The 24,929-nt window shown below is 41.5% G+C and overlaps 11 protein-coding genes, 1 long non-coding RNA gene and 1 other non-coding gene across 17 annotated transcripts; 9 read left to right on the top strand and 4 right to left on the bottom strand.

Annotated features, from left to right (window-relative positions):
- Positions 1-151: 151 nt before the first annotated feature.
- LOC6498046 (40S ribosomal protein S2) lies at positions 152-1,500 on the top strand. The gene is made up of 2 exons (XM_001961926.4): positions 152-261; positions 635-1,500. The coding sequence occupies exon 2, from the start codon at positions 636-638 to the stop codon at positions 1,440-1,442; it is 807 nt and encodes a 268-aa protein (XP_001961962.1). The 5' UTR covers positions 152-261; position 635; the 3' UTR covers positions 1,443-1,500.
- A 60-nt stretch (positions 1,501-1,560) lies between these two features.
- Positions 1,561-2,413, bottom strand: LOC6497496 (rRNA-processing protein FCF1 homolog). The gene is made up of 2 exons (XM_001961927.4): positions 2,275-2,413; positions 1,561-2,219 (listed from the first exon to the last, which is right to left on the bottom strand). The coding sequence occupies exons 1-2, from the start codon at positions 2,275-2,277 to the stop codon at positions 1,620-1,622; spliced, it is 603 nt and encodes a 200-aa protein (XP_001961963.1). The 5' UTR covers positions 2,278-2,413; the 3' UTR covers positions 1,561-1,619.
- Positions 2,414-2,488: 75 nt separating this feature from the next.
- On the top strand, positions 2,489-3,745 carry LOC26514786. 3 transcript variants are annotated; one of them, XR_001408605.3, is made up of 5 exons: positions 2,489-2,626; positions 2,896-3,020; positions 3,196-3,253; positions 3,423-3,481; positions 3,678-3,745. It is a non-coding gene; the product is annotated as an uncharacterized LOC26514786 (long non-coding RNA). The 3 variants fall into 3 exon arrangements; XR_001408606.3 differs by having other exon boundaries at positions 2,491-2,626; positions 3,675-3,745; XR_004310123.2 differs by having other exon boundaries at positions 2,621-2,654; positions 3,675-3,745.
- LOC6508228 lies at positions 2,698-2,814 on the top strand. Its single transcript, XR_046194.1, has one exon. It is a non-coding gene; the product is annotated as a small nucleolar RNA Z5 (small nucleolar RNA).
- A 464-nt stretch (positions 3,746-4,209) lies between the features above and the next one.
- Positions 4,210-6,317, top strand: LOC6498047 (twinkle protein, mitochondrial). The gene is made up of 3 exons (XM_001961928.3): positions 4,210-4,541; positions 4,602-5,039; positions 5,097-6,317. The coding sequence occupies exons 1-3, from the start codon at positions 4,256-4,258 to the stop codon at positions 6,215-6,217; spliced, it is 1,845 nt and encodes a 614-aa protein (XP_001961964.1). The 5' UTR covers positions 4,210-4,255; the 3' UTR covers positions 6,218-6,317.
- LOC6497495 (cysteine-rich PDZ-binding protein) lies at positions 6,209-6,710 on the bottom strand. Its single transcript, XM_001961929.4, has 2 exons — positions 6,492-6,710; positions 6,209-6,438 (listed from the first exon to the last, which is right to left on the bottom strand). Exons 1-2 carry the CDS (start codon positions 6,653-6,655, stop codon positions 6,309-6,311), a joined length of 294 nt encoding a protein of 97 aa, XP_001961965.1. The 5' UTR covers positions 6,656-6,710; the 3' UTR covers positions 6,209-6,308.
- A 4-nt stretch (positions 6,711-6,714) lies between these two features.
- On the top strand, positions 6,715-7,440 carry LOC6498048 (putative RNA polymerase II subunit B1 CTD phosphatase RPAP2 homolog). The gene is made up of 4 exons (XM_001961930.3): positions 6,715-6,805; positions 6,864-6,975; positions 7,033-7,130; positions 7,186-7,440. The coding sequence occupies exons 1-4, from the start codon at positions 6,777-6,779 to the stop codon at positions 7,379-7,381; spliced, it is 435 nt and encodes a 144-aa protein (XP_001961966.2). The 5' UTR covers positions 6,715-6,776; the 3' UTR covers positions 7,382-7,440.
- LOC6497494 (FK506-binding protein 59) lies at positions 7,391-9,434 on the bottom strand. Its single transcript, XM_001961931.4, has 8 exons — positions 9,094-9,434; positions 8,892-9,034; positions 8,715-8,835; positions 8,514-8,652; positions 8,102-8,459; positions 7,931-8,041; positions 7,733-7,870; positions 7,391-7,638 (listed from the first exon to the last, which is right to left on the bottom strand). The coding sequence occupies exons 1-8, from the start codon at positions 9,290-9,292 to the stop codon at positions 7,525-7,527; spliced, it is 1,323 nt and encodes a 440-aa protein (XP_001961967.1). The 5' UTR covers positions 9,293-9,434; the 3' UTR covers positions 7,391-7,524.
- A 78-nt stretch (positions 9,435-9,512) lies between these two features.
- LOC6498049 (NADH dehydrogenase [ubiquinone] 1 beta subcomplex subunit 10) lies at positions 9,513-10,603 on the top strand. Of its 3 annotated transcripts, none has more exons than XM_014906463.3 (4): positions 9,513-9,626; positions 9,714-9,814; positions 10,033-10,308; positions 10,369-10,603. In XM_014906463.3, exons 2-4 carry the CDS (start codon positions 9,733-9,735, stop codon positions 10,488-10,490), a joined length of 480 nt encoding a protein of 159 aa, XP_014761949.1. In that variant the 5' UTR covers positions 9,513-9,626; positions 9,714-9,732; the 3' UTR covers positions 10,491-10,603. The 3 variants fall into 3 exon arrangements, with proteins under 3 accessions (XP_014761949.1, XP_001961968.1, XP_032307696.1); XM_001961932.4 differs by having other exon boundaries at positions 9,531-9,620; XM_032451805.2 differs by having other exon boundaries at positions 9,558-9,620; positions 9,688-9,814.
- A 51-nt stretch (positions 10,604-10,654) lies between these two features.
- Positions 10,655-13,353, bottom strand: LOC6497493 (ATP-dependent DNA helicase PIF1). The gene is made up of 2 exons (XM_001961933.4): positions 12,280-13,353; positions 10,655-12,222 (listed from the first exon to the last, which is right to left on the bottom strand). Exons 1-2 carry the CDS (start codon positions 13,219-13,221, stop codon positions 11,173-11,175), a joined length of 1,992 nt encoding a protein of 663 aa, XP_001961969.1. The 5' UTR covers positions 13,222-13,353; the 3' UTR covers positions 10,655-11,172.
- A 1,215-nt stretch (positions 13,354-14,568) lies between these two features.
- Positions 14,569-16,771, top strand: LOC6498050 (putative polypeptide N-acetylgalactosaminyltransferase 10). Its single transcript, XM_001961934.4, has 4 exons — positions 14,569-15,131; positions 15,197-15,539; positions 15,602-16,024; positions 16,081-16,771. The coding sequence occupies exons 1-4, from the start codon at positions 14,659-14,661 to the stop codon at positions 16,738-16,740; spliced, it is 1,899 nt and encodes a 632-aa protein (XP_001961970.1). The 5' UTR covers positions 14,569-14,658; the 3' UTR covers positions 16,741-16,771.
- Positions 16,772-17,269: 498 nt separating this feature from the next.
- LOC6498051 (N-acetylgalactosaminyltransferase 4) lies at positions 17,270-19,589 on the top strand. Its single transcript, XM_001961935.4, has 4 exons — positions 17,270-17,826; positions 17,891-18,233; positions 18,296-18,727; positions 18,786-19,589. The coding sequence occupies exons 1-4, from the start codon at positions 17,270-17,272 to the stop codon at positions 19,443-19,445; spliced, it is 1,992 nt and encodes a 663-aa protein (XP_001961971.1). The 3' UTR covers positions 19,446-19,589.
- Positions 19,590-23,147: 3,558 nt separating this feature from the next.
- Positions 23,148-24,279, top strand: LOC6498052 (eukaryotic translation initiation factor 4E-binding protein). The gene is made up of 2 exons (XM_001961936.4): positions 23,148-23,523; positions 23,812-24,279. Exons 1-2 carry the CDS (start codon positions 23,379-23,381, stop codon positions 24,018-24,020), a joined length of 354 nt encoding a protein of 117 aa, XP_001961972.1. The 5' UTR covers positions 23,148-23,378; the 3' UTR covers positions 24,021-24,279.
- The last annotated feature ends 650 nt before the right edge of the window (positions 24,280-24,929 follow it).

The following is a 24,929-nucleotide window of genomic DNA, read 5'->3' as shown; positions in this document are numbered from 1 at the left end:
CATAAAATTAAAATGTAATGGAAGGTCTTGTTAACATATTCGGGTCGGGCTTAAAATACATAAATATTTGGTTTTTGTTAATAATTTCATTGAAAGTGTAAAAGCTTCGATTAAAAAGTGTTGCAAAGCGTTGAAAAACAATATTTCTGGCAACGCTAGGCAAAACTATCGATATTTCGATAAAGGTAGGTGTTTGCGACATCCCTAATTCTCGTTCATTTCGTTTTTGTCTTCATCCCGAAAAAGTTGATAGACCTACAAGTAAGCATCTGAAAATTGAATTTATTTGGCCTACTACCCAAATAAAATATAAATAAATGGCTTATTGCATTCTTGATACTTGCAGTTTGGTATTTGATTTATTTTTTATTTGAAAAACAAAACGATTAAGCTTATTTTTAAACTAAAACTGCCAAGCTGAAGCACCACGTGTCTCAAAATGGCGACCATTTTATTGAAATTATTTTTTGTTCTCATGATGATTACCTTCAATTCCTTTTGCGGTTTCCACCAGAAAGCCTCGGCTTAAGGATGGTTAAAGGCGTCTGAATTAAACAACATCCAGTACCTGAATTGAATAAATTAACTCCAATCGATATCTAACCTCAATTTGCTATTTTTATTTGTTTTTCAGAATGGCGGACGCAGCTCCAGCCCGTAGTGGATTCCGTGGAGGATTTGGTTCTCGTGGTGGTCGCGGTGGACGCGGTCGTGGCCGTGGACGCGGCGCTCGCGGCCGTGGTGGCAAGGAGGACTCCAAGGAGTGGGTTCCAGTGACCAAGCTTGGTCGTCTGGTCCGCGAAGGAAAGATCAAGTCTCTGGAGGAGATCTACCTGTACTCTCTTCCCATCAAAGAGTTCGAGATCATTGATTTCTTCCTGGGCTCTGCTCTGAAGGATGAGGTGCTGAAGATCATGCCTGTCCAGAAGCAGACCCGTGCCGGTCAGCGTACCCGCTTCAAGGCCTTCGTTGCCATCGGTGACAACAACGGCCACATTGGTCTGGGTGTTAAGTGCAGCAAGGAAGTTGCCACCGCTATCCGCGGAGCCATCATTCTTGCCAAGCTCTCCGTTGTCCCCGTGCGCCGTGGCTACTGGGGTAACAAGATCGGTAAGCCCCATACCGTGCCCTGCAAGGTTACCGGCAAGTGCGGTTCCGTCTCCGTGCGTCTTATCCCAGCTCCCCGTGGTACTGGCATCGTCTCTGCCCCCGTACCCAAGAAGCTGTTGACCATGGCCGGTATTGAGGATTGCTACACCTCGGCTCGTGGCTCCACTGGTACCCTCGGCAACTTCGCCAAGGCCACCTATGCTGCCATCGCCAAGACCTACGCTTACCTCACCCCAGACTTGTGGAAGGAAATGCCCCTGGGCTCCACTCCCTACCAGGCATACTCCGACTTCCTGTCCAAGCCCACTGCTCGTCTGCACGCCGATGCCTAAGTGACTGACAGCGAGGCCAAGCAATCCAGCTCTTGAATAAAAACTATTGACATATAAATTACGAAGTGTTTTCCTTACATTTTTTTTCAGCCTCTGAATGGTTAAAAGATTCAAAAAATATTCTTAAAATATTGATATATTTAAATCAGTAGTCTAAAAAATTGTATAAACTATTATCTACGCCTTTACGCCGTAAGCTTCTGGCATCCTCTCGATGGCGTATTTGTGCGCCGCAACATACATAATGGGAACACCAGGGATCTTTCGAATGCGGTTCTTCAGATCTTTGTCGTTGGTGGCCACAATGTAGCACTTATGCTGGCGCACCCTCTCCACCAGGCAGTCATCTGCATAAGTGCCCTTGTGCAGGCAGGGAAGTCGCTCGAATCGAGGATCGGAAATGATGCGAAGGGCCAGTTTGTACTTGTTTCCAAGCTTCTCCAGCTCAGCACGCACACAATCAGAGATGTATGGTATGCACTTGGCGTACAAACAGTCCATCATTCCCTGCACAATGTCCAGTTTGTTTTTGATGCTGAAATTAATGAAGTTCGTGTCGAGGACGATGTGGTAGGGAGGACCCAGCTGGGTGTTGTACTGGAAGAACAGGGCGGAGCTTTGCTGGGTTGCCTCATGCACCTTCATCTGATGGGGATCTTTCTTTTTTTCCTTTATGATTCGGTTCTTTTCCTTGAGCCTGGTGTCTGTTGGTTTCATTAAGCGTTTCAGCTGGGCATTGCGCTGCTTCTTTACTTTTTGGGTTTTCTTGTGTTTGCCCTGTAGAATGGAAAGTGATTAAATCTGGATACTATGTAAGGGTCTAAATAACTACCATTATTAAATATTATTCCTTTTAAAACGTAAACAGTAAAAAAAGGAGTACACGTGCAGAAGTGATCAGCTGTTTGTGGCTTGGATATCGAAAATTTCGATAGCTTTAGCTATCGTGAAAGTATTAAATAAAAATAACTGCTTGATTAAAATATTATTAATTTTATTTAGTTTGCTAAGAATTGTGTGAATTAAAATTGTTAAAGATTTTTTATATTTTTAAAGACGTATTTAAACAATCATCGATAAAAACTCCGAATCATGGCTGCCTTTACGTTATCGATTGTTCATCGCATCTTCTTGGCTAGCACGTGGACTTGAAAAGGTCTATTTCATTTTCAAATCTCAAGATGGTAAGTTGCTCAGCTCGTGATACAATTTGTTCGTAAAGAAAAAGTGAAATTTATTAATTTAAATAAAATGCCTCATATGATGAGACTGATGACGAGACTGAAGGAACATTTTCTCGACTCTGCATTGTATTTTTCAATGCCTTGTTGAACTATATTTGTTCTTTTAAAGATGAAACGGCAACCTGATGGCATATATTTAGAGATTTTTATTAAAATTAGTTAATTATCTGCTAAAAACCTGTGTCTAATTAAATAATTCTATATTGCAGTGAACAAATTTGAAGCCCGTTGGGCATACTAAGCTTGAAAATCTTCAAAAACATGTGAGGGTCGTGAGACACCTCGAGGCAACATGGCAAACTTTTGAGACACCTTGGGACACTTCCTACTTAAGGTAAGGCACTGTTCGAATAATGGCTTTGGTTTAGAGTTTTTGATGAGTTGCTATACACAGACCTGTTCTGAGAGCTAGACTCGTGCTGTTACGTGTAAACTGAAAAGTACAAAATTATAGTTTTAAATGAAACCTTTTCGAATTGTGACTAAAAATTCTGTTTTTTTTTTTATAGGTTATGTGGCCACATGGTTCGGCTCTTTGAGGCTCGGAAGTATAGACCCTTTTTCAAGGTAAGCACTGAGTAAATATTGGAAACATTATAATGATGATATATTACAGACCTGTTCTGAGAGCTAGACTCTTGCTGCAATATGTAATTACTGATTAATATGCATCACAATGTTAGGGGATCTATTATTTCTATTAGTTTATACTAACTAGTATATCTTTTCTTTTTAGGTATTAAATTGATGGGTGGCTCATGGATAAAACTTCAGTGAAAATGGAACCATAGACAGGTAATTTAATTAACAATTAAAATAAAAAATTGAGTGAAAATTTTTTGAATGATGATCACCTCAAATTCCTTTTGCGGTTTCCACCAGAAAGCTTCGGCTTAAGGATGGTTTAAGGCGTCTGATTTCATCAAATTTTACATATTTTCAATTTCTATTTTATTCAAATACTAATTTTATTTATTTCTACTTTCAGAAGGACCCCTAATGGCATTTACGATTTTGTTGTCTAGTCTGGTTCAATAAAACTTTTATCTTTTATACATACATTTGTTCATTGGCTTTTTATTTAATGGTGATATGATTTAAAATGGTTTTTGGGCAGGGATAATGGGGAATTTCTGGTGTTAGTTGGTTTTTTCAGGCATTGGCTGTCGAAAACAACGATATTCTACACAATGTTTGGTTGTTGGGTGTAATGAAATTCCATTTTCTTTAAATTGGATGGTCGGCGCGATGTAATCTGCTTTATAGATTACAACAGATATAGAATATAGCCCTTTTCAGGATCATAATGGAGATGTTTAGATAAAGACACATTCTGAATTAAATACACAAAACTTTGTTGATTGAACACATTTGAGATTTAGAGACCTAAGTAAATAACTTTGTATAACTAAATAATCTTGTTATTTAGTGGTATTTTTGGATTTTATGGATTTTCATTATAATGTATTCGAAAACCATTTTTTTTAGTTTTGAAGGGATATTAAAAAAGTCCCTTCGCCATGCAACAGCTTTTCGATACCGATATTATCGATATCGATAACATGGAAAATGAGACGCGCCGGTTTAATCAAACCGCTGTTGCGTATACATAATAACATAAGCCAAGTATGGAGGCAAAACTACGCAACCCAAGTGGACAAAAATTCGCCAGAATGTGCTCTGGACCCCAAGGAGTATGTGGACTTCAAGCGACAACTGCGACAGATCAACTTGCCCCACAAGGACGGCCACACGTGCTTGCAACTGGAGTGCCGGCTGTGCGAGCGCAACAACCAACCGGCCCAACAACGAGGCACGGTCACAGGGCTGCTGGCTTATGTAAACAAACGCACTGGTAATTAGTCTTAAGATATAACTATATAATTTTATAATTAATAAAATACTCCATGCATAGGTGCCTTCATATGCCCGAATTGTGATGTGAAAACTTCTCTAAGCACTGCGCTACCGGCTTATCTGATACCCTCGCCTGAAAGTTACAAGAGGCCATCTCAAAGACAGCCCACCTTTGAATCCCGCTTTCCAGACCTAATTGATGTCACTCCGGAGGCCTGCGAGGCTCTGGGCATCAAAGGATTAAAGGAGGCACAGCTGAATGCTATTGGTGCCAAGTGGGAGCCCCAGCAGCAGATTCTGCATTTCCAGTTACGCAATGCAGCACATCATGTGGTCGGGGAGAAAGTACTCCATCTGGGAAGTCGAAGCGAAGAGACCTTTCAGGACGGTTCCAGCTCTGGAATCCTTATTCACGGAGTGGGTAACAAGTCCAAAGCGGTCATAGTCAGCAATCTCATGGATTTTATTGTGCTCGCCACCCAAAACTTGGAAACACGTAAGAAACTTTAATATCTTCAGAAATATTCGTAAGTCATTGACCTATTTCTATCAGATTGCATTGTCTGCCTGCCATATGAGGTAAAAATGCTGCCGCAGGAGTGTCTGCCCGGCTTGGAACGTTTTAAGGAGCTGGTCTTCTGGCTGCATTACGATAGCAACCACAGCTGGGACGCTGCTCGGTCTTTTGCTCAGAAAATGGACGAGCGACGGTGTTTGTTGATCCGACCTACTGAAACGGAACCAGCCCCTCACATAGCCCTGCGGAAACGACTTAACCTGCGTCACATCCTGGCCAAAGCGACACCCGTACGTCACAGGTCGATCACAACTTTCGGTGCTATGCGCAATGACATACTCAGCGAGTTGCAAAACATCGAAAAGGTGAACGGCGTGAAGTGGAAACGCTTTCCGGTTCTAAACAAACTACTCAAAGGCCATCGTCGCGGAGAGCTGACCATCCTTACGGGACCCACTGGTAGCGGAAAGACAACCTTCATGAGCGAGTATTCTTTGGATTTGGCTATGCAGGGTGTTAGCACCCTATGGGGTTCTTTTGAGATTCGCAACACACGATTAGCGGCCACCTTGCTACGCCAATATGTGGGCTACCCGCTGGACGATCGGCTGCAGGAATTCAACCATTGGGCTTCCGAGTTTGAGCGCCTGCCACTATACTTTATGACCTTCCATGGCCAGCAGCCCCTCAAACCGGTGCTGGAGGCCATTGAACACGCCTCCTATGTGCACGATGTGATGCACGTAATTATCGACAACCTGCAGTTTATGATGGGCGTATCCACGTATCGGGGTGATAAGTTCTGGGAACAGGACGCCATTATTGCCGCTTTCCGGGGATTTGCTACAAAGCATAATGTGCACGTTACATTAGTTATGCATCCACGCAAGGAACGACAGGAGGACGAACTGACTACCAGTTCGGTTTTCGGCACAGCCAAAGCTACCCAGGAGGCAGACAATGTGCTGATCATCCAGGACAAGCGGCTGACATCGGTGCGTGGCAAGAAGTATCTGCAGATTGCCAAGAATCGGTATTGTGGTGACCTGGGCATCATGCCACTGGAGTTCGACAAGGAAGCCCTGAGCTACTCCACCCAGATCCAAAGTGCCAAGAAACGCCGGGAGCAGAAGGAAAAGACGGCTACAGAGACTTGACCTATTTATGCATTTGTTGTACTACACTTTACAATTAATCTGTTATCTATGCCTAGGTTAGGATTAAGTTAAAACCCTTTTATAAAATGCATCACGTAGAGCTCTGTTTGTAGTTTTTGGTGTTCAGGATCTTCTTGCCACACATGGCGCAGATGGCTTTTTTGTAGGCACAGGCTTGACAATAATGGGCACCCAGTTGGTGAACTTTTTGGCGACATATCCTGAAATATAGAATAATAAATTCTATTCTTGTGGCCTCTACAGCACAACTCACCGGCAAGGCGCAAGAGTGGTTCCCATAGGGTTATACCGGTCCCTAGCTGAGGACAGAGCTTTATTCTCGTTAATCTTCCGTCCACCAGCAGGTGCGGAACTGGTCCTCCATGGATTGGGAGCCGAAACTTTCGACAACTTGGCTTCGCATTTATCACAAACCATTTTTGTTTACATTTATTGAAAAAGTGTGACCATGATAACGTTGATTCGATAACGATAACAAGCCAGGTGTAAATATTAGCTATCAATAAACTGCCATCTCAATTGTGGCACACAAATAAACATGACAACGGAAAAGGGCGAGCAACTTAGGTAATTATAATACATAAATATGCAATAAGTTCACCATGCAAATGTCCCCTTTCTGCAGGCAACAGCTCATAGCAGCGGTGGTGAAGAAGCGCGCTGCGATTGCGCGGGCTCATGAAATTGTAATTCGTCTTATGGAGCCTGGAATACCCGAACCGGAATTCCTGTCCTTGGTAAGTAATATTAATTCAAGTGATTGGAAAACAGTGGAAGAATTAGCATATTTGCAGCTTTGGGGGATCGACCCGTCAAACTATTCCGACATCGTGGACGAAAGGGATATCAATAAACTGTGTGGCTATCCGCTTTGCTCCAATATTTTAGAAAAGTAAGCTTAAAAGAAACCCCCAAGAGCTCCACTTTTAAACTTAAATTCTTTTTAGTGTCCCCAAGCAAAAATACAGCATTAGCGCATCAAAAAACAAAGTCTATGACCTGACGGAACGCAAAAAATTCTGCTGTGGCTATTGTTTCAAGGCCTCCGAATATATCAAAGCCCAAGTACCCGTGTCACCTTTGTGGCTTCGGGATCGGGAGGTGCGACCTAAATTCCAACTTTTACCGAGAGATACTACTTAACAATAGATGTAATATATAACTCTCAAAGCGTTTTATTTAATATATACCATTAGCATTTATACCTTTTGTTCATTATATTTATGGATTTCGATGTGGGAATATAACCTGTAGGGAATATTATTTAAAGCACTAGTGAATCTGGTTTAGATCATGATTATGTTGTCGCGCTCTAGAGTCAGTTCAGCTTCGCGCTTAGCATCCTCCTCAGACCACTCCCCGCACTTGCTAAGGACGTCCGTTTCGCGCGGCGGTTCCGTCTGTATTTAGAAAGCAATAAGATAACGAGACGTGTAGATGAGATGAGAATGTTGTACTTTATTTGGTTTTAATTGTTTATGAAGTTGCTTCTACCTCTTTGTCATTCGCAGCAAGTTTTGTGAACATGTTAGCGTACAGCTTCTTCTCCTTGTTCTTGCTTTCCTTGATTTTTTGCTTGCAGATGAGCACGTGGTTAGAGGCGGCCTTGTTAGCCGGTTCCAATTGAATGACCTGATACAGAAACAAACCTTATTACCCAAACAAAAATTGAATAAAAACGGTGAGCATTACCTTTTGGAAGTCCTCTAAAGCATCTTCCAGTTCATTGATTGTCAGGTTACATTGGCCACGGCGATATAGGGCCTTCACATTGTTAGCATCTAAAGCCAGTACCGCATTACACTTTAAAAACAATTATCAGCGCATCAAGTAATACTATTTTATGTAATTTAAATAACCCACCTCCTGCTTGGCTTCGAAGTGATCATTACACTTCTGGTGGCACAGGGCAATGTTGCTGTGGGTGGCCACCTTAACCTTCTTCACCTCCTCGTTGGTATCGGCAGTGTTTGGCAGCAAGTTCTTGCACTTATTGTACATCTTTATGGCAAGAGCCCAGTTCTCCTTCTTGAAGTAGTTTGTTCCTTTCTCTTTATAGGCCTTGGCTTCATCCAGGCGCTCATTGTCGCTCAGCTTCCACTCCTCTATTCCCTTGCCACAGTCCACCAGTTTAACTGTGTACTCCACTACAGCGTTGGGCGGAATCTTGAATTCCTCGTTGCCCTTGGCGCCAAATGCATATTTTGCCTGAATTTTCAATCTGTGAGGGATTGATATGAGCTAACCGGTGATAGTTATAATAAATATTATTTACCTAGAGGTCTCGCCTATGTTCATCTTCTCAAGGGCTATCTCCACGCCCTCAATAACATTGATGGCACTGCCCTCCCCATAGTCGAATTCCACATCGCGTTCCTCAAAGACACGGCCCTCAATCGCACCAGAAATGTGAGCTGCGATGGGGAAACCGCATAAGCTTGTCTTAACCACAAGAATTTCTTAAAGATAAACTTACCCTTGACAAAAGCACCGTCGCTGGGTGAGCGCTTCTTATCACTGGTTTCCAAAATGGTGCGGACAATGCTGCCATCCTGGTTAGGGCTCAGGTCCTCTCCCTTCCAGCCCAGCATTTCCAACTGAAAAAGCATGAATAAAACTATATTCCTAATTCCTTTAGTTCGACCAAACTTACTTCAAAAATCAGAGTTGCATCAGGAGGAATGGCGGGCGGGCTGCCGGCAGCTCCGTAAGCATAATTTGGGGCACATGTGAGGAAGCAGCGCTCACCAAGCTTCATGGTGGCCACTCCCATATCAAACGCCTTAATAACATTTCCTGTATAAAAAGAACAAATTCCAACAGTTCGAATTTTCCAGAAGCCGGGCTTCTCTCACCTTTGCCGAGCGGAAACTCGAAGGGTTCATTGCGGCTTACACTCGAGTCGAATTCGGTTCCGTCCTCCAAACGTCCAGTGTAGTGCAGGGAAACAGTGCATCCATTGTGCGGAGTCTCCGTTCCGGTGCCTTCGCGGAGAATCTCCTTGAGCACGCCTCCGTCTCCGGACAAGTCAATTTTCTTCGTTTCTTCCGGCATTTTTACTCCAAATGAAATTTCGATGGCAAATGGACCGATGTCAACAAGGATATCGATTACTTGTAGGTGCTGCCACTTGGAATTCTAATTCAGTCGTGAATAAATGAAGGCTTCTGAATTCAGGAAATATTATTGGTTTGAGCTGCTGAACGTTACAGGTCTGAAGGAATACAGGTTCTAATAAAACTGACGCAAATATCAAAACTTTTTGATTTAAAAATATCGGTCGAAAATCTAGCGGGAACCTCTAAAAATTTAGTAATTTCGCCCAGGTGGCAACGCCAAGTTCTCATCTTAGTCGCTCTCTGGCTACACTGTTGTTGATTAGGTTTGAGTAATTATGGTTTCTTTACAAATTTCTTATTAAAGAATTTCTGAAATTTTTGGATATATAGAGTAATACTGTTTGCGGCTGTTGCAGGAATTAGGATAACTAGAAAATGCCGGAGCCGCGCAGTCCCATGGCCAGCTTCGCCCAGTCGGTGCAGAATGTCATCGACGGCCCCATAACTTGGTTCCGAGGTAAGTAACCCCCAAGGATCTGTTTTCTGGGGGGTCCTGGGAGCCTATAGGCTACAAACAATTACATTCCACTGGAAATTTAATGCGAAAACTCAAAAAACTCCAAACAATTACATAATGACATAACCTCAACCGCGATAGCATTTGTTATTGTTTACACTGCCAAAAAGGGTTGCCAAAAAAAGGGATTCAATTGCTAAATTTCAATTTAATTTTAGAGTCCATCGTGGAGCCGAACCAGGCCAAGTACAACTGGTACCATCAGCAATTCCGCCGTGTACCGACCATTGATCAGTGCTACACGGACGATGCTGTCTGTCGCTTTGAGGCCGACCAGCAGTTCCGCCGGGATCGCATGGTGGACAACGAGATTGTGAACATTCTGCGCCAGCGCTTCGAGGACTGCACCCTCTACGAGGCTCCCGACCACATCGTCAAGTGCAAGCCGCTGCTGGAACAATACGAAAAGGCCACTGAGAACTGGTTCATCAAGTGTATGTGCCGTCGAGATGTTTGTTTAGGTTCTCAATTATTAACTAATCCTCCATTTTCAGATGGCGATTTGGGAGGATACGCCAACGCCAAGACCGCCTACATGAAGCAGAAACATCGCCTTATCTGGGAGCGCCGCCACGGACCTGTGGGCAGCGGCATGAAGGAGGAGGCCGCCCACTAGGTGGTGACCTTAACTCATGTGTTCCCGTCGAGCCAGCCGGTCGTTTGAGCTGATGTTTTTAGTTCCATTATCCGTTATGAAAAATATACACCCCGAAATGGTAAATCCAAAAAGTTGGTAGATCAAATTTTAGGTCAAATACTTCGCTTTTTGAAAGGGTCAGATGTGTATTCAGTTGAAAATTATGATTTAATGAAATTATTCTAAAAATATAGTCTTGGAATCCTTACATAATTTAGGTGATTGCTATCCAAGTGTCCCTAATTCGGTTTTAGTTATTTAAAGTTTTAGGATATTATTTTATAAAAAGTTCTAGTTATCAAAAAATTAATTTTTGTTAAATGGTTTTTTTTGTCAAAAAAATTTAGGCAGTTCTGGATTAATACTATTTTGTTCATAGGTAGTCAGAATTTAGTGACTAAAATATTAGAAAGCATCTATTTGAGCTTTTAAAATATTTTAAGGCAAACGGATTCTTAAAATTAATAAATTCCATAAAATATAGGATGTTAAATTTTTCTTAGCTTAAAAAAAGTTTAAAAAGTATTTCTTTTTTAAGAAGGAAAAATTTCTATTGCCTAATATTTAAAGTTTTAAGTTATGGAATTTATAATTAGCACAATAGATATCCGTGTCTAAATTATTAGTAAAATTTGTCTAAAAAATAAGGTATATAGTAGGATTAGCTAATCGAGACCAGGGGCTTGTTCATAAGACTCTTTTTGAGCTTCGCCAAAGCACTGTTTCCTGCTTTTCCATCGCCGGGTTTTTTGTCCTTATTTTTGGGACCCAAGGGAATCATAGTTGTGTCGATAAGTTTACGGCGGAATCCCTTGTAGAACTGCAAGACCTGCGGATTGGCCCAGACCTGCTTGGCATCGAAGTCCAGTATACGAATGGATTGCAGGGATTTTGCTCGCGACAACGCCACATAGGCTTGACCAGCCTCGAACACTTTGGACAGGGACATTTCCACGCAATCCAGCGTCAGTCCTTGGCTTTTGTGAATGGAAAACGCCCACGCCAATTTCAGGGGCACCTGACGACGGGTAATGAGTCCTCCGGTGGGCGTTTTAATGATCCATTTTTCATGCTTGCAAATGTACTCCTGGTTGTTTTTGAACCGGACCACAGGCAGATCCTTGTCCATCCTGACCACCACTCCTCTAGCACCGTTCACCAGCCCATTGGATATGTTGATGTTCTTGAGCAGCATCACTTGCGCGTTAACTTTTAGGAACAATTGCGACGGAGCCTGAATCTGTTGATCCAGCTGTTTGGACATACTGGCATCGGAATCATCTGCCTTGAACAGAACCTTGTCACCCTCCAGGTTCTCCAGCTTCGATTCATTTATGGAGTTGGCATCGTTGGTGTGGGAACAAAGTTGAGTAGCTAGAATTCCATTACCCTCGATTTTCTGCTTAGACGTTGCTGCCAAACGGGTAGTTATAGATTCGTTAACGTGACCAATGCGCAGGTGATTCAGTATCTTGACAAACTCCGGATCCGATTGACGGTGGACTTGCTTAAGTTCGTAGACACACTGGATGCACGTTTCCCAAGCGCTGGATTGGAAGCAAAATCTTTGCTGTGGGGCGGAATTTGGCGTAGATCCAAATTCACTTTTTACTACCGGTGGTAATTGCAGGAAGTCTCCGCACAAAATAAGTTGGATGCCACCAAAAGGACGGTCGTTACGGCGAATGTGGCGGGCCACTGCTTCGATTTTCTAAAGAGGTTTTGCAAATTAGATTTCGGTTTAGAAGCTTATACCTAAAATACATACTTCAAAGAACTGTCCATCTACCATTGAGATCTCGTCGATGATCAAACGCTTGCACTTCCTCCAGGTTTGGGCACTTACGGGCCTGGCGGCCAGTTCCAGACACCTCTTCATGGTGGCATCTCCGCCGCCAATGCCCGCAAAGGCGTGCAGAGTGGTGCCACCAATTAGACAAGCCGCCACACCCGTGGAGGCCGTGGCTATAGTTCCTTCGGGAGGAAGAGCAGATATAATCCTTCTCAGCAAGAAACTCTTGCCAGTACCAGCGGAACCCGTGAAAAATACATTTTTGCCAGAAGTGCAGGCACGCAGTACCTCCATCTGTTCTTCGCTTAACTTCAGAGATTCATCCGTGGTTGATTGATAGAGCTTTTTGGCCGCTGGTAGACTGCCTTTTTCCCTGTCCTCCTTCATCTCGTCGAAACGTCTCTTTTTGGCTGCCTGTGGCGATGGAGTCGTGGTGGATGCCTTGGACAGCAAACCCGCCTTTTTTCGCGCCAAAATCATCTCCGCCGTTGTCACCGGTGATACGTCCTCGAAGCTGCTGGGTTTGCCGGACATCAGGTGCTCCCTCAATTTCTTCTGTAGAGATGCATCGTCTGGCTGAGATCCTTCGCTGCCATTCATTTTTATAAAGATTGTGCGCAGGAAGAACATGAGAGTTCCGGGTGGCGCATTCGATAAATAGAGCGTACAGTTTTCCGCTTTAAAGTTAAATGTAGCCTTGCCCTCGGACATGAACTTCTTGTGCACCATAAGATCCTTGAGCTTGAATTTTAGAGGCTTGAGTTTTTCCGGCGTCACCTCCACAAACAATTCCCGAAGATCGTTTCGCACCAAACGTAGGGTGGCAGTTTTGTAGGCCAGTTTTCGGCCCGTAACACCCACGGAATTAGTCCACTGCATGTTCACCGCGCAGGTTAACACGGCGTCGTTAAGATCCATCTTGCTTTGCACACCGATTTATAAAGTTTAATTAATAATTTAAACAAAAAATACCTCATGCGTTTGTTTTGCAGGCGAAAAGTGTGCACAGCTCCCGCCAAAAGATCGCTTTAACCGATAAATGTTTCTTCTGGAAATCGAAAAGTTCTAAATATCGTTCTAAATAATCGAAAATTGTGTGGCCGCAAAACCTCGAAGTAAAATCAAAATTTTTAGTACAAAATCGGACGAAAAATTATTTAAATTCAAATAAAAAATGTTGAAAATAATGTAATCAATGCTTCAGAAACGAAAAATAATTTAAAATTTACAAAGAAAAAGACAAAGTAAGGGGCCAGTTTTGGGAATCTCGGATTTTGCAATAGTCGGATTTTGCGCTGCCCCACAAAAATTGAACCAATCTTCAAAAAATATTTTGTTTCAGGATTTTTATGCAGGATTATGCAGAATCAATCCACAAATCATTTAAGGTATCTCGCTTGGGAATCGGATGAAAATTGACAAAGATGTCGACATGGTAAGATGCCACTTATGGGAATCCCGGATTTTGCAAGGGGTTGCCGCACAAAAATTGAAAAAATTTTCAAAAAATATTTTGTTTCAGGGTTTTGATGTAGAAATGTGGAGAATCGATCCACCAATCATTTGAGGTATTCCGCTTGGGAATCAGATGAAAATTGACAAAGGTATCGACATGGTAAGATGCCACTTATGGGAATCCCGGATTTTGCAAGGGGTTGCCCCACAAAAATGGGAAAAATTTTCAAAAAATATTTTGTTTCAGGCTTTTGATGCAGAATTGTGGAAAATCGATCCACAAATCATTTGAGGTATCCCGTTCGGGAATCAGATGAAAATTGACAAAGATATCGACATGGCAAGATGGCACTTATGGGAATCCCGGATTTTGCAAGGGGTTGCCCCACAAAAATGGGAAAAATTTTCAAAAAATATTTTGTTTCAGGCTTTTGATGCAGAATTGTGGAAAATCGATCCACAAATCATTTGAGGTATCCCGCTTGGGAATCAGATGAAAATTGACAAAGATATCGACATGGCAAGATGCCACTTATGGGAATCCCGGATTTTGCAAGGGGTTGCCCCACAAAAATGGGAAAAATTTTCAAAAAATATTTTGTTTCAGGCTTTTGATGCAGAATTGTGGAGAATCGATCCACAAATCATTTAAGGTATCCCGTTTGGGAATCGGATGAAAATTGACAAAGATATCGACATGGTAAGAGCCACATATGGAAATCTCGGATTTTAAATATTACTTTTTAACTCATAGGAAGCAGGGAGGGATTATCTTGGAGTATTGTAGTACTATTAATATTTCTGACTCTAAAACACAAATGCGTGTCATTAAAGTAGGCACGCAATAAAATTTTAATTTAATTAGATTCGACAGAATTTTTGATCACAAAGTTTCGAAACATGAACGCCCACCTAAAAGTGCTTACCCGACTTTTGTTGGCCATTCTTCTAATATCATTGGTTTCCACCATCTTTTTGGGTAATCGAATACACAGACGCGTGGTGGTGTCCATAGAACAACCCACACAGAGAGTAAGACCTTCTCAAGGAAACATAACGAAAATCCCGTTGTGGGCTATAACCATAGCCCAGTCAGCGATATCCCAAAACGAATTAAATATCCTAAGAGTCCAACGCAATGGTACCTTCATCCTTCCTGTGCCAAAGGGTATTCGCAAGGATTGGCATGACTATGAGGCGATGAAAGAAGATTCATTGCGAATCGGTCTGGGGGAGCAGGGAAAGCCGGCTGAGTTGAATGATCCCCTGGATGAAGAATTAATAAACGAATTGCAAGATCAACATGGTTTCAACGGTTTACTTTCTGATCGTATTTCATTAAATCGATCTCTTCCTGATGCCCGTCCTGTTGGGTAAGAAAATAATCACAGATTTCAAACTAAATAACAATTATTTATCTTTTGGATACATTTTATAGTTGCAAGGATCGAAAGTATTCGGAGAAACTGCCAAAAGCTTCTGTCATCATAGTTTTTCACAACGAGCATTTGAGTGCACTTTTGAGATCCATCCATAGCATCGTTAACCGAAGTCCCTCCATTCTATTGGAAGAGGTGATTCTTGTCGATGATGCCAGTACATTAAAAAATTTGGGAGAAAATCTGGATAAATATTTGGGTCAAAACTTTCCAAACATCACTAAGTTAATACGAATGAAAGCCAGAGAGGGTCTGGTCAAATCTAGGCTTCGAGGAGCTGGCATTGCCGCTGGTCAGGTTTTAATTTTTATGGATTCTCACATTGAAGTTGGTTACAATTGGGTGAGTTATTAATAACTATAGATTTATGTAGATGATATATTTGTTAAATCATAACTTCCCAGCTCCCACCTCTCCTAGAACCAATAGTTATTCATCCATATATTGTTACCAGTCCCATCTTTGATTCTATCACCGCTTCAACACTGGAATACGGATTTGGTCCAGAGGTTTTTCGTTCGGGATTCGATTGGAGCTTTCAGATTAAGTATATGAAAACAATTGGTACTGATATGGGCGATGGATCGAACCCGTATCGTACCCCATTGGTTGTGGGGGCAGTGGCCATTGACAGGACCTTCTTTTGGGGCTTGGGCGGCTTTGATGATCAGCTAGACATCTGGGGTGGCGAGGAGTTCGAACTGAGCTTCAAGGTATGGATGTGTGGGGGCATGGGGCTTCACGTTCCATGTTCCCGGATTGGTCATATTAGCCGGCGAGGAATGTCGCCAAAAAAAAGCGCAAGGAACTACAACTTCGTTATTAGGGTGAGTAATAGTACTAATAATTTTATTAAAAATACAATTATAAAGTAAAACCATAGAACTACAAGCGCGTGGCCGAGATCTGGATGGATGACTATAAAAAGTATGTATACGAAAGGAATCCCGAAGTCTACAAGAGTGCCGATGCAGGACAACTAGCGGCCCGTCGAACTTTACGGAAGGAGTTGCGCTGCCAGTCCTTCGATTGGTACATGCACAATGTGGCCAATGATGTCCTTGAAAACTTTCCACCCATTGAGCCCCCACCATTAGCCAGCGGATCCATTCGAAATGTTGGCTTTCCCGAACTCTGCATCCATGCCAAAAGTCGCTATGGATATGGCCCTTCGGTCCTTTCACCCTGCCTGGGGAATTCAACTCATCCGGGCGAGCGGCAGAATTGGGATCTTACTCATAAGCACGAAATCAGACTTAATCATAGCAACGATTGTTTGGAAGCCCATGGGGATCAGAAGAATGTCGCTATTTGGGTGTATCGCTGCCATAGTCTTGGGGGAAATCAGTTCTGGAATTATAATGAAAAGATACACTGGCTGACACTGGGTTCGTGGGGCTTGTGCCTGGAAGCGGCATGGACCAAGGGATCGAAACAAGGAAAAATTGAGATCAAAAGGTGCAAGAAGTATAATAATTTTCAAAAGTGGACATTTTCAGACTCGGCGTTGAAAATGCTTGTGGTTAGGCCAACTAGGATGTAAGAGTAAATAAATTTTGTTTTTGGCCTTGCAAGGATTCTAGATGTTAATTTATTTAAATACTTGTTTAAAAAATAGCATCTACACAGTATCAGATAAAGTATTTATAAGTGATTGTATGCATTTGGTTGTACTTTTACTTTTATTTGCAAGTTTAAATAAATACAGGTGGCTGGCACACATGGGAGCTTGTTTGGTTAGTCCTCAAATTGGCCTGTAGCTGTCGCCACCATGACGCGCGCTCCCATAATTTGAATCTCCAGACGGCCAATTTTCGTTTATTCGACTGTTTTGTATCGTATTTTGCACAGGTAAGTGCGGTAAACGCTTCTTACACGTCATCGGGTGTATTCCACAACTGATTGCTAGTGGAGAAGCGTGTTCTTGTCGAAATCTATCCATTGATGTCTCTTATCTTTGTACCGAATTTCCACTTGGGCCGCACAGCGGGAGGCATCAATTACACTAATGCATACATTTTGCCAGGTGTCGCCAGGTGGCAGATGGGTAGGAGCTCCAACGTCGCATTGCAATGCCACCATTCTACACATTGGACCTCCGCCGGCAAGACGTTCGCATGGCCATGAAAAAGAGATATGTAAAGCGTCTGGTACGCAAAGTGGTGCTCCTTATCGTTTGCATCATCGGGATTTCATTGGTCACCACTATAATTGTTGAGAAACGGTTGCGACCAGCAACGTCGGGCGACCCCGATGCGCACCTCGATCCCAATGGAGATCCAGTAACGCCTGTTTTCCGGGCTGCGGATATACAGCCGACACGCAAAGCTGCCCGCCCGCCATTCCAGGATCGCAACTTGGTCCGAGATCCTTTGCCTAGTGAGGTCCGCCCAGGAGTGGGATTTAGACTACCGGAACCGGAAGGAGAGCGCAAGGACTGGCACGATTACGCCGCCATGGAGGCGGACAAGAAACGGATTGGCTTAGGTGAGCAGGGGATGTCGGCGGAAATCGCGAATCCGAAGGACAAGGATATGGAGGATAAGCTCTACAGAAAGAATGGTTTCAACGGCCTCCTATCGGATCGAATTTCGGTTAATCGATCGGTGCCCGATGTCCGACTCGAGGAGTGAGTATATCCTGGAATATAATAAGACTTCCTGAAGGATCAACTCATGATATCTTTATTTCAGGTGCAAGACCCGAAAATACCTGGCCAAACTGCCGAATGTCAGCGTGATTTTTATTTTCTTCAACGAGTACTTGAGCACCTTGCTCCGTTCCATCCATAGTGTCGTCAATCGTACTCCGCCAGAGTTGCTGAAACAAATCGTCCTGGTTGACGATGGCAGCGACTGGGAGTCACTGAAACACCAACTGGATGACTATGTGAGCATCCATTTCCCCGGCCTGGTGGACATTGTGAGAAATCCGGAGCGACGTGGTCTCATTGGCGCCAGAATTGCTGGAGCCAAGGTTGCCGTTGGGGATGTTATGGTCTTTTTTGATTCTCACATCGAAGCCAACTACAATTGGGTGAGTCTGCAAGAAACTAAAGAAGTTTATTTAATTTTAAAGTTTATTTTAAACCTATTTAGCTTCCACCGCTGCTGGAACCCATTGCGATTAATAATAAGATATGCACCTGTCCGATGATTGATTCCATTGATCATGCCACTTTCTCCTACCATGGAGGCCACCAAGAAGGAGCTCGTGGTGGCTTCGATTGGAAAATGTATTACAAACAACTGCCGGTGTTGGCCGAGGATTCCATCGACAAATCCCTGCCTTTCCGGAGTCCTGTCATGATGGGCGGCTTGTTCGCCATTAATACGGATTTCTTTTGGGATCTGGGAGGTTACGACGATGAACTGGACATCTGGGGTGGCGAGCAGTACGAACTGAGCTTCAAGATCTGGATGTGTGGAGGAATGTTACTGGATGTACCCTGTTCCCATGTGGCCCACATCTTTCGAGGACCCATGGATCCGAGGCCAAGTCCAAGGGAGAACACCAATTTCGTGGCAAGGGTAATGAAAACTATAATTAATGTTTAATTTTAAATATAACTCATATACTCTCTTTTAGAATCACAAACGCGTGGCGGAAGTCTGGATGGATGAGTACAAGAAGTACCTGTACGAACGCGATCCGGAAACCTACGAAAAAATTGATGCCGGAGATCTCACCCGTCAGAAGGGCGTTCGGGAGCGGTTGAAGTGCAAGAGCTTCCATTGGTTTATGACCGAAGTGGCGCCCGATTTCCTGGAGAAGTACCCACCAGTTGAGCCACCCGCTTATGCCTCCGGGGCCATTCAGAATGTGGCCTATCCCATTTACTGTCTGGACTCAATGGGCAAGATTATTAATGATGCTATCGGACTGTTTAGTTGTGCGGACAATCGATCTCATCCCCAGGCGAACCAAAACTGGAAACTCAGTTCTAGTCGAGAATTGCGTCACAAGGAGGAGAGCATTTGCCTGGATGTCCAGGACTCTAATCCGAATGCCACTGTCTGGATGTGGCCGTGTCACGGCCAGGGCGGCAATCAGTTCTGGTACTACGATAGAAAGAATCAGTGGCTGGTCCATGGGAAAAATGGACACAAGTGCGTTGAGGCCTTTGTCGAAGATGGGGTGGCCAAGGTCTATGTCAATGTTTGTGAACGGGACAATGAACGACAGCGCTGGGTGTTCGGAACTGTTAATGACACAATGCTGGACAAGTTCTACGATGGCTTGAAGTAGTCATCCCTAAAGAAAAATCGTTCCATTCAATAAATATAAAACAGACTCTGAAGTTCGGAGACCTCCGGTCATCTCGGGTCTAGTTCATTGATCGTTGTGAAGGTTTCGGAACAGTTCGTTAAATAAATTCCATTTTTCCATTAACTCTTTCCACATGTATTATTGATATATATATGATATATCTGGCAGTGAAGGATCTGGACGGAAAGATCACTGTCGATCGAGAGAAGATTCTATTCGTAAAGCCCAATTTATATTTCCTATACCCTATATTTAAGTAGATCACATTTTAATGAGTTTTTTGACATTTTGTGTTTGCATTTCGTTAACTAATATAGATTTTTATTAATATCTAATAAATATAAATTTAAAAATATAATTTCTGTTTGTTATATTTTTGTTTTCTCTTTAAAGTCTTCTCTGAAAAAAGTAAGGGCATTCAAAGCATCTCATGGCTTTCTATATATTTTCTCGATTAAAATAAATTTTGTCTGTGGCTGTCGCAAAAACCTTATCAGAGGCTGTTGAACTTTCTTTTCCTTATATTTTTTTTTAGAAGGAAGAAGTGTATGAGGGGTAGATGTCTAAGGGAAATACCCATCCTCCCAAGTCCTCCCCTACCAGTTAGACATCCTCGAGAGAGTCCCAGGCATTAAATTGGCTGATGTAATTTAAAACGCAAATTACGAGATTTTTTCAAAGAAATGGTCGAAGATCGAAGACTCCAAAATCTCGATGGGACAATGACTTAGCGTCAAGCAGTCTCATTCCGTCGGAGGATTATCCTTATCTATGCAGTTCAGTCATTGGTGCTTCCCCTTATCTATGATTTGAAAAGCACATGCTTTTTCTTATAGACACCTTGTTTTTGTTTTGGGTCTTACTTTATTTTGATGTTTTTTTGCCTTTCGTTTACCTTATTCATATTTTGTGCATAAACAAAGTCAAATGAATGATTAAATTTTTGGCCAACGCGACGACGATGTCCGCGGTTCTCATTCGGATTCTGAAAATGTGGGTCATCGACGTCAGTCGAAATGGGGGATGTGATTCGTGTTTGTTGTTGTTTGGGTTGAAAAATACTCTTTTTTCGAAAAAGTGTATCAGCTATATAGAGTTTTTGGCATGATAATGAAATATTTGTATAGTTTTTAATCATTTTTGCTTAAGATATGGTGGTTCTTAGTTCAAACTACTAAAAATAGTGAATTGTTCTAGTTCTGAATTTTAAAACTTTAATATATTTTTCAATTTATTTTACTAAACTCTTAACTATTACTTATTGGCAAATAAACATGTTTATATTTATAGTACAATATTTTTAATAATTAAAATAAATATTTTTTCTGAAAAAAGATCATCTTATTTTCGTTAATCATCTTCATTTGATCACATTTTTAATCGCTTACCTATGTCTCTGAATTCGTTGATTCGAAAAATAATAAAAACAACTTGATTTCTGTCTAGCTCATTCACAACTATCTCAGACTTGTTTAGAAATAGAACCGAACCCCCGAAATCTATTCACCTAGCACGTAACCGGATGGTGCAATTTCATCAGCCATCCCGCCAAAAAAATATAAAAAGAAAAGAAAAGATTTCCGATGAATTCCGATTTTATTCTACCTGACCCCTGTCGTGTGGAAAGAATGCCACCCCTCTGAGCTTAGACAACCGGCTAAAAATGTTCTCAAGACGCATTTTCACTTTTTGGCTGCAACGCAATAAGAAAACTTCCTGCCATCTCTTTCACCGGCAATATATGCTACTCTCTCTCTGCGCAGGTACAATTATATGAAATCGAAATCCGAACTGGTTCTATGAGGGTTGATAAGCCCTAATGGGCAAGCCGGTCTCTTCGGGTCTCTCGCTCCGAAACCCAAAAAAATATAATGTTTATGTTAAGTATCTCCCTCCAAACGCACGTAGGGCGTCTTTATGCTGTGGACTACGTGCTAGATGACACGGCAAATAAACATCATTCCGCCGGGTTCTCTCGGAGCTCCCTTGTTTACCGTTTTTGGGGGTCAGCCGGCACTTAACTTACATAGATTATATCCACCCCGCATAGTTGTAATTGATGTTTGTGGGTCACGCTTTTCCCGGCGTCAAAATTTTCCTTCAAGTCACAAATAGAAAATAAACTTTTTATTAAAAATATCTTGAAGGTCCAAAGATTTTTTTCCTGTTAAACCATAAATTTTAGCACGCTTATGCTGGGTGACCTTGTGCAGAAATCCAATTGGGCGCCACCATACCTATCTGTATCTGTCCCACATCAACAGTTCGTGGGAGATCAACACACGTGGCACCTTTACATTAACCCCCTTCCCAAAGATCCCTTGGCTTCTGAGTGGCCCGTGTCCAAAAATCGAATTACGCCGGATCGTGGGGCATCTACGTAAGCAGTATTTACTTTCGAACTATTTACATGCGTCCACCCAAGCGATTAAAAATCGTCAACATCGCCCCCGCACAGCCAAAACGCTCGTGCTTTTGCTGTTTTTTACCCAGTAATTTTGGGGATTGATAGGATTTTAGAGGTATTTGAAAAGGGTTTAATAATTCTAGATTTTTGTTTTAATTATGCAGGTTTTAGTAATGTTTTAATAGTTCCAAGTATCCAAAAAGGTTAGAATAGAATAATTGAAATACAAAAAAAATAACTTAAATTTAGTTTAAAGTTTACAGTATTTTTGTTTTTTTTTTAAAGTACCTATCTATCTCCTAAAGTATTTTATCTTCACTTTAAAGTTTGAATAACAGAATAGTTTAATAGCTTTCCCCTTTTTTTAAGGATTCAAATTTTAATGATTTACTTTAGAAAACTTGAATCTAGAATCTAAAACTTTATAAGGAAGTTACGTCTTACTTTCTTTCGATTCTGCAGTTTTCAATGAAAGGTAAAATGTTCTGAATTCATTAAATATATTAGTAAACAACCTAGGCTCAAGAAAATTAAAAAAACCCCCCTTTACTAGGTATCTAAAAAAACAAAACAAATTTCGAAAAATTGTCATTTTTTATTACCCTGCTTTCGGAGCACATACAGAACATGCATACGAAATGCGATCGAAACCTACGTCAACATTTGCCGGCAACGTGTCCATTATGCTAATTAATCGAATTTAAACGCTGATGCAAAGTGCAAAGTAATACCTACTTCCCGAATTTCGACGGAACTGACTTTCATACTAAAGATAGAAAGACCCACTCTGATAAGATCTCATAGAACACACCGGACTGACTCATCCAATTTCCCATGCAATACCGTGATAAGATGGTTTTTGAGAAATGCGAATGCGATTGATGTTTTAGTATAGATGGCTAACTTGTTTACCAATAATACTGGCATGCATTAAATAATAACAAATGGTTTAAGATAAACAAGAGCTCAAGGCGAGAAGCCCCTCAAGATAGGCAGCTCTCACTCTTGCTAGAAATGTCTAAAAGGTGTGCAGCAGACTAAGGCAGACTATGGCAACAAAAATATAAAGAGGTGGTTTATTAGAATAAAACAAAAACAAGAAATAATCACCCGGTTTGTCATAAACTGAAACGCAGAAAATACACCAGATAAAAACAGAAAACAATCGTCTACCAAAAGCAAAAACATCACGCGAGTGAGAGAGCCGGGAGTGTAGCAGTATATACATATGTAGATAGAGAGCGCTATAGAGCTATAGAGAGTGAGGGGTATAAATAGCCAGCCGTTTCAGAATTCGAATAGCAATCGCTTAGCGAACAGCCAACGGTTAGGAGGTCCCAGCAGCAACATACACAGTAGCTGATAAAAAACACAAACCTTAACTACAAACAACGCAATTTGTGTAAACAATAAAAACAAAAACCCATCAAGTGCTTACAAGCCAACGGAAAGTTTTCAAAAACCTTAACAACCCAACCATCCAATCAATCAATAAAACTATCAAGATGTCTGCATCGCCAACTGCCCGTCAAGCCATCACCCAGGCTCTGCCCATGATGACCCGTAAGATTGTCATCTCGGACCCCATCCAGATGCCGGAGGTCTACTCCTCGACACCTGGAGGCACCCTCTACTCCACCACTCCTGGAGGTAAGTTTCTGAAAAGAAATTTAAGATAATTAGTCAGACTAATGGCTGATGAAAGCTAGACATTAAAATAAAAAAAAAAACAGTGTCATGATAACCAAAATAAAAAAAAGTAGTCACCCCTAAGCACATGTGCTCATCATTACTCATTATCACAAAAATTCCTGAATAATAAACAAAAAAAAAAAATATTTAAACAGCTGTCTTATCAGCGGGAACTTTTTCGATTCTGATGCAATTTGGAGACACCTTGACTAATCAACGTATTCCCCAACTTATCTGTAATTCCAGGCACCAAGCTGATATACGAGAGGGCCTTCATGAAGAATCTTCGTGGCTCTCCCCTGAGTCAGACGCCACCCTCGAATGTGCCCAGCTGTCTCATGAGGGGCACGCCACGCACCCCCTTCCGGAAGTGTGTTCCAGTGCCAACGGAACTGGTGAAGAAGGCACAGTCCCTGAAGATCGAAGATCAGGAACAGTTCCAGCTGGAACTGTAATCTGGGACGGGGTTTAATTCCCTCCAAGCAGCAACTGCCAAAACAAATTAGTTCTTAATTAACCAAAAAACTAAGCACCCTGATCTTATAAGTTAGTTTGCATCACTATTAGCCATATCCACTCCATTAACTAGATGATAAGACCTTAGTTCTTCCAGTTCGTTTTGTTCTTTCGGTCATATTGACTTTGTATTTGATAATTATTTAGATCTTAAGATACAAGCAATAAAAAATAATGTTTGATAATATTTAACAAGAATTCTGAAACGCATTAACACTTTATTGATAAGGGCTTTAACTTTGATGAAGGGATCGAGTTTAAATGAAACAAAGACTCCTTAAAATCAAATTAATTATTAGTTTAAATGGCTTTGAAAATATTTTAGACTGCCTTAACATTCTTTAATGATTTATAGTTGATTTTTATTAACAAAATCATTAAATATATATTGAATATTATAAATTACTTCAAAAGTAGCCAGCAAACTAAACTGTGGTTGGATGTTAAGCTCGATACTTTTAGGTTTTGAAGGGCATATGGAATAACTATGAATAATATTACTTCTGAAGTAGTTTCAAAATATATAAAATTTCTTAACATTAAAGTCTTTACTGAAAGTAATATTTAAGGTCTTGAACCTACCTTACCAACCAAACCCCAGAAATCATAAAAAAACTACTACCAAATATTTATGAATGTTACAATCAAACCCCTAATAACTACCATTATAAACTATAAATAGTGTTTTGATAATTCTGAATATTTAGTCTAACACTATCATAACAACTACCATTATAAACTATAAAGATTACTTTAAAAATTCTGAAAAATTTTGACCTGATAAAGATGTTTGAGAAAGTTCGTAATTTGGCAGCACATGTGCGAATCAAAACCAAATTTCTTTATCG

This window comes from Drosophila ananassae, chromosome 3R (genome assembly GCF_017639315.1).
Source record: "Drosophila ananassae strain 14024-0371.13 chromosome 3R, ASM1763931v2, whole genome shotgun sequence".
Classification (NCBI taxonomy): Eukaryota; Metazoa; Arthropoda; class Insecta; order Diptera; family Drosophilidae; genus Drosophila; species Drosophila ananassae.
The sequence above is the reverse complement of the archived record's forward strand: the minus strand, read 5'-3'. Positions and strand labels throughout refer to the sequence as shown.

Excerpts from the sequence above, each read along its gene's own strand:
- LOC6498046 (XM_001961926.4), top strand. The coding sequence starts at position 636 with ATGGCGGACGCAGCTCCAGCCCGTAGTGGATTCCGTGGAGGATTTGGT.
- LOC6498047 (XM_001961928.3), top strand. The coding sequence starts at position 4,256 with ATGAGACGCGCCGGTTTAATCAAACCGCTGTTGCGTATACATAATAAC. Across the intron at positions 4,542-4,601 it reads TTATGTAAACAAACGCACTG|GTGCCTTCATATGCCCGAAT; the intron begins GTAATTAGTCTT and ends CTCCATGCATAG. Across the intron at positions 5,040-5,096 it reads CACCCAAAACTTGGAAACAC|ATTGCATTGTCTGCCTGCCA; the intron begins GTAAGAAACTTT and ends TATTTCTATCAG.
- LOC6497495 (XM_001961929.4), bottom strand. The coding sequence starts at position 6,655 with ATGGTTTGTGATAAATGCGAAGCCAAGTTGTCGAAAGTTTCGGCTCCC. Across the intron at positions 6,439-6,491 it reads ACCACTCTTGCGCCTTGCCG|GATATGTCGCCAAAAAGTTC; the intron begins GTGAGTTGTGCT and ends TCTATATTTCAG.
- LOC6498048 (XM_001961930.3), top strand. The coding sequence starts at position 6,777 with ATGACAACGGAAAAGGGCGAGCAACTTAG. Across the intron at positions 6,976-7,032 it reads AACCGGAATTCCTGTCCTTG|CTTTGGGGGATCGACCCGTC; the intron begins GTAAGTAATATT and ends GCATATTTGCAG. Across the intron at positions 7,131-7,185 it reads TGCTCCAATATTTTAGAAAA|TGTCCCCAAGCAAAAATACA; the intron begins GTAAGCTTAAAA and ends AATTCTTTTTAG.
- LOC6497494 (XM_001961931.4), bottom strand. The coding sequence starts at position 9,292 with ATGCCGGAAGAAACGAAGAAAATTGACTTGTCCGGAGACGGAGGCGTG. Across the intron at positions 8,653-8,714 it reads CGACGGTGCTTTTGTCAAGG|CTCACATTTCTGGTGCGATT; the intron begins GTAAGTTTATCT and ends TCCCCATCGCAG. Across the intron at positions 8,460-8,513 it reads AACATAGGCGAGACCTCTAG|ATTGAAAATTCAGGCAAAAT; the intron begins GTAAATAATATT and ends AATCCCTCACAG.
- LOC6498049 (XM_014906463.3), top strand. The coding sequence starts at position 9,733 with ATGCCGGAGCCGCGCAGTCCCATGGCCAGCTTCGCCCAGTCGGTGCAG. Across the intron at positions 9,815-10,032 it reads CCCCATAACTTGGTTCCGAG|AGTCCATCGTGGAGCCGAAC; the intron begins GTAAGTAACCCC and ends ATTTAATTTTAG. Across the intron at positions 10,309-10,368 it reads TGAGAACTGGTTCATCAAGT|ATGGCGATTTGGGAGGATAC; the intron begins GTATGTGCCGTC and ends CTCCATTTTCAG.
- LOC6497493 (XM_001961933.4), bottom strand. The coding sequence starts at position 13,221 with ATGGATCTTAACGACGCCGTGTTAACCTGCGCGGTGAACATGCAGTGG. Across the intron at positions 12,223-12,279 it reads TAGATGGACAGTTCTTTGAA|AAAATCGAAGCAGTGGCCCG; the intron begins GTATGTATTTTA and ends AAACCTCTTTAG.
- LOC6498050 (XM_001961934.4), top strand. The coding sequence starts at position 14,659 with ATGAACGCCCACCTAAAAGTGCTTACCCGACTTTTGTTGGCCATTCTT. Across the intron at positions 15,132-15,196 it reads CCTGATGCCCGTCCTGTTGG|TTGCAAGGATCGAAAGTATT; the intron begins GTAAGAAAATAA and ends TACATTTTATAG. Across the intron at positions 15,540-15,601 it reads TTGAAGTTGGTTACAATTGG|CTCCCACCTCTCCTAGAACC; the intron begins GTGAGTTATTAA and ends ATAACTTCCCAG.
- LOC6498051 (XM_001961935.4), top strand. The coding sequence starts at position 17,270 with ATGCCACCATTCTACACATTGGACCTCCGCCGGCAAGACGTTCGCATG. Across the intron at positions 18,234-18,295 it reads TCGAAGCCAACTACAATTGG|CTTCCACCGCTGCTGGAACC; the intron begins GTGAGTCTGCAA and ends AAACCTATTTAG. Across the intron at positions 18,728-18,785 it reads ACACCAATTTCGTGGCAAGG|AATCACAAACGCGTGGCGGA; the intron begins GTAATGAAAACT and ends ACTCTCTTTTAG.
- LOC6498052 (XM_001961936.4), top strand. The coding sequence starts at position 23,379 with ATGTCTGCATCGCCAACTGCCCGTCAAGCCATCACCCAGGCTCTGCCC. Across the intron at positions 23,524-23,811 it reads CTACTCCACCACTCCTGGAG|GCACCAAGCTGATATACGAG; the intron begins GTAAGTTTCTGA and ends CTGTAATTCCAG.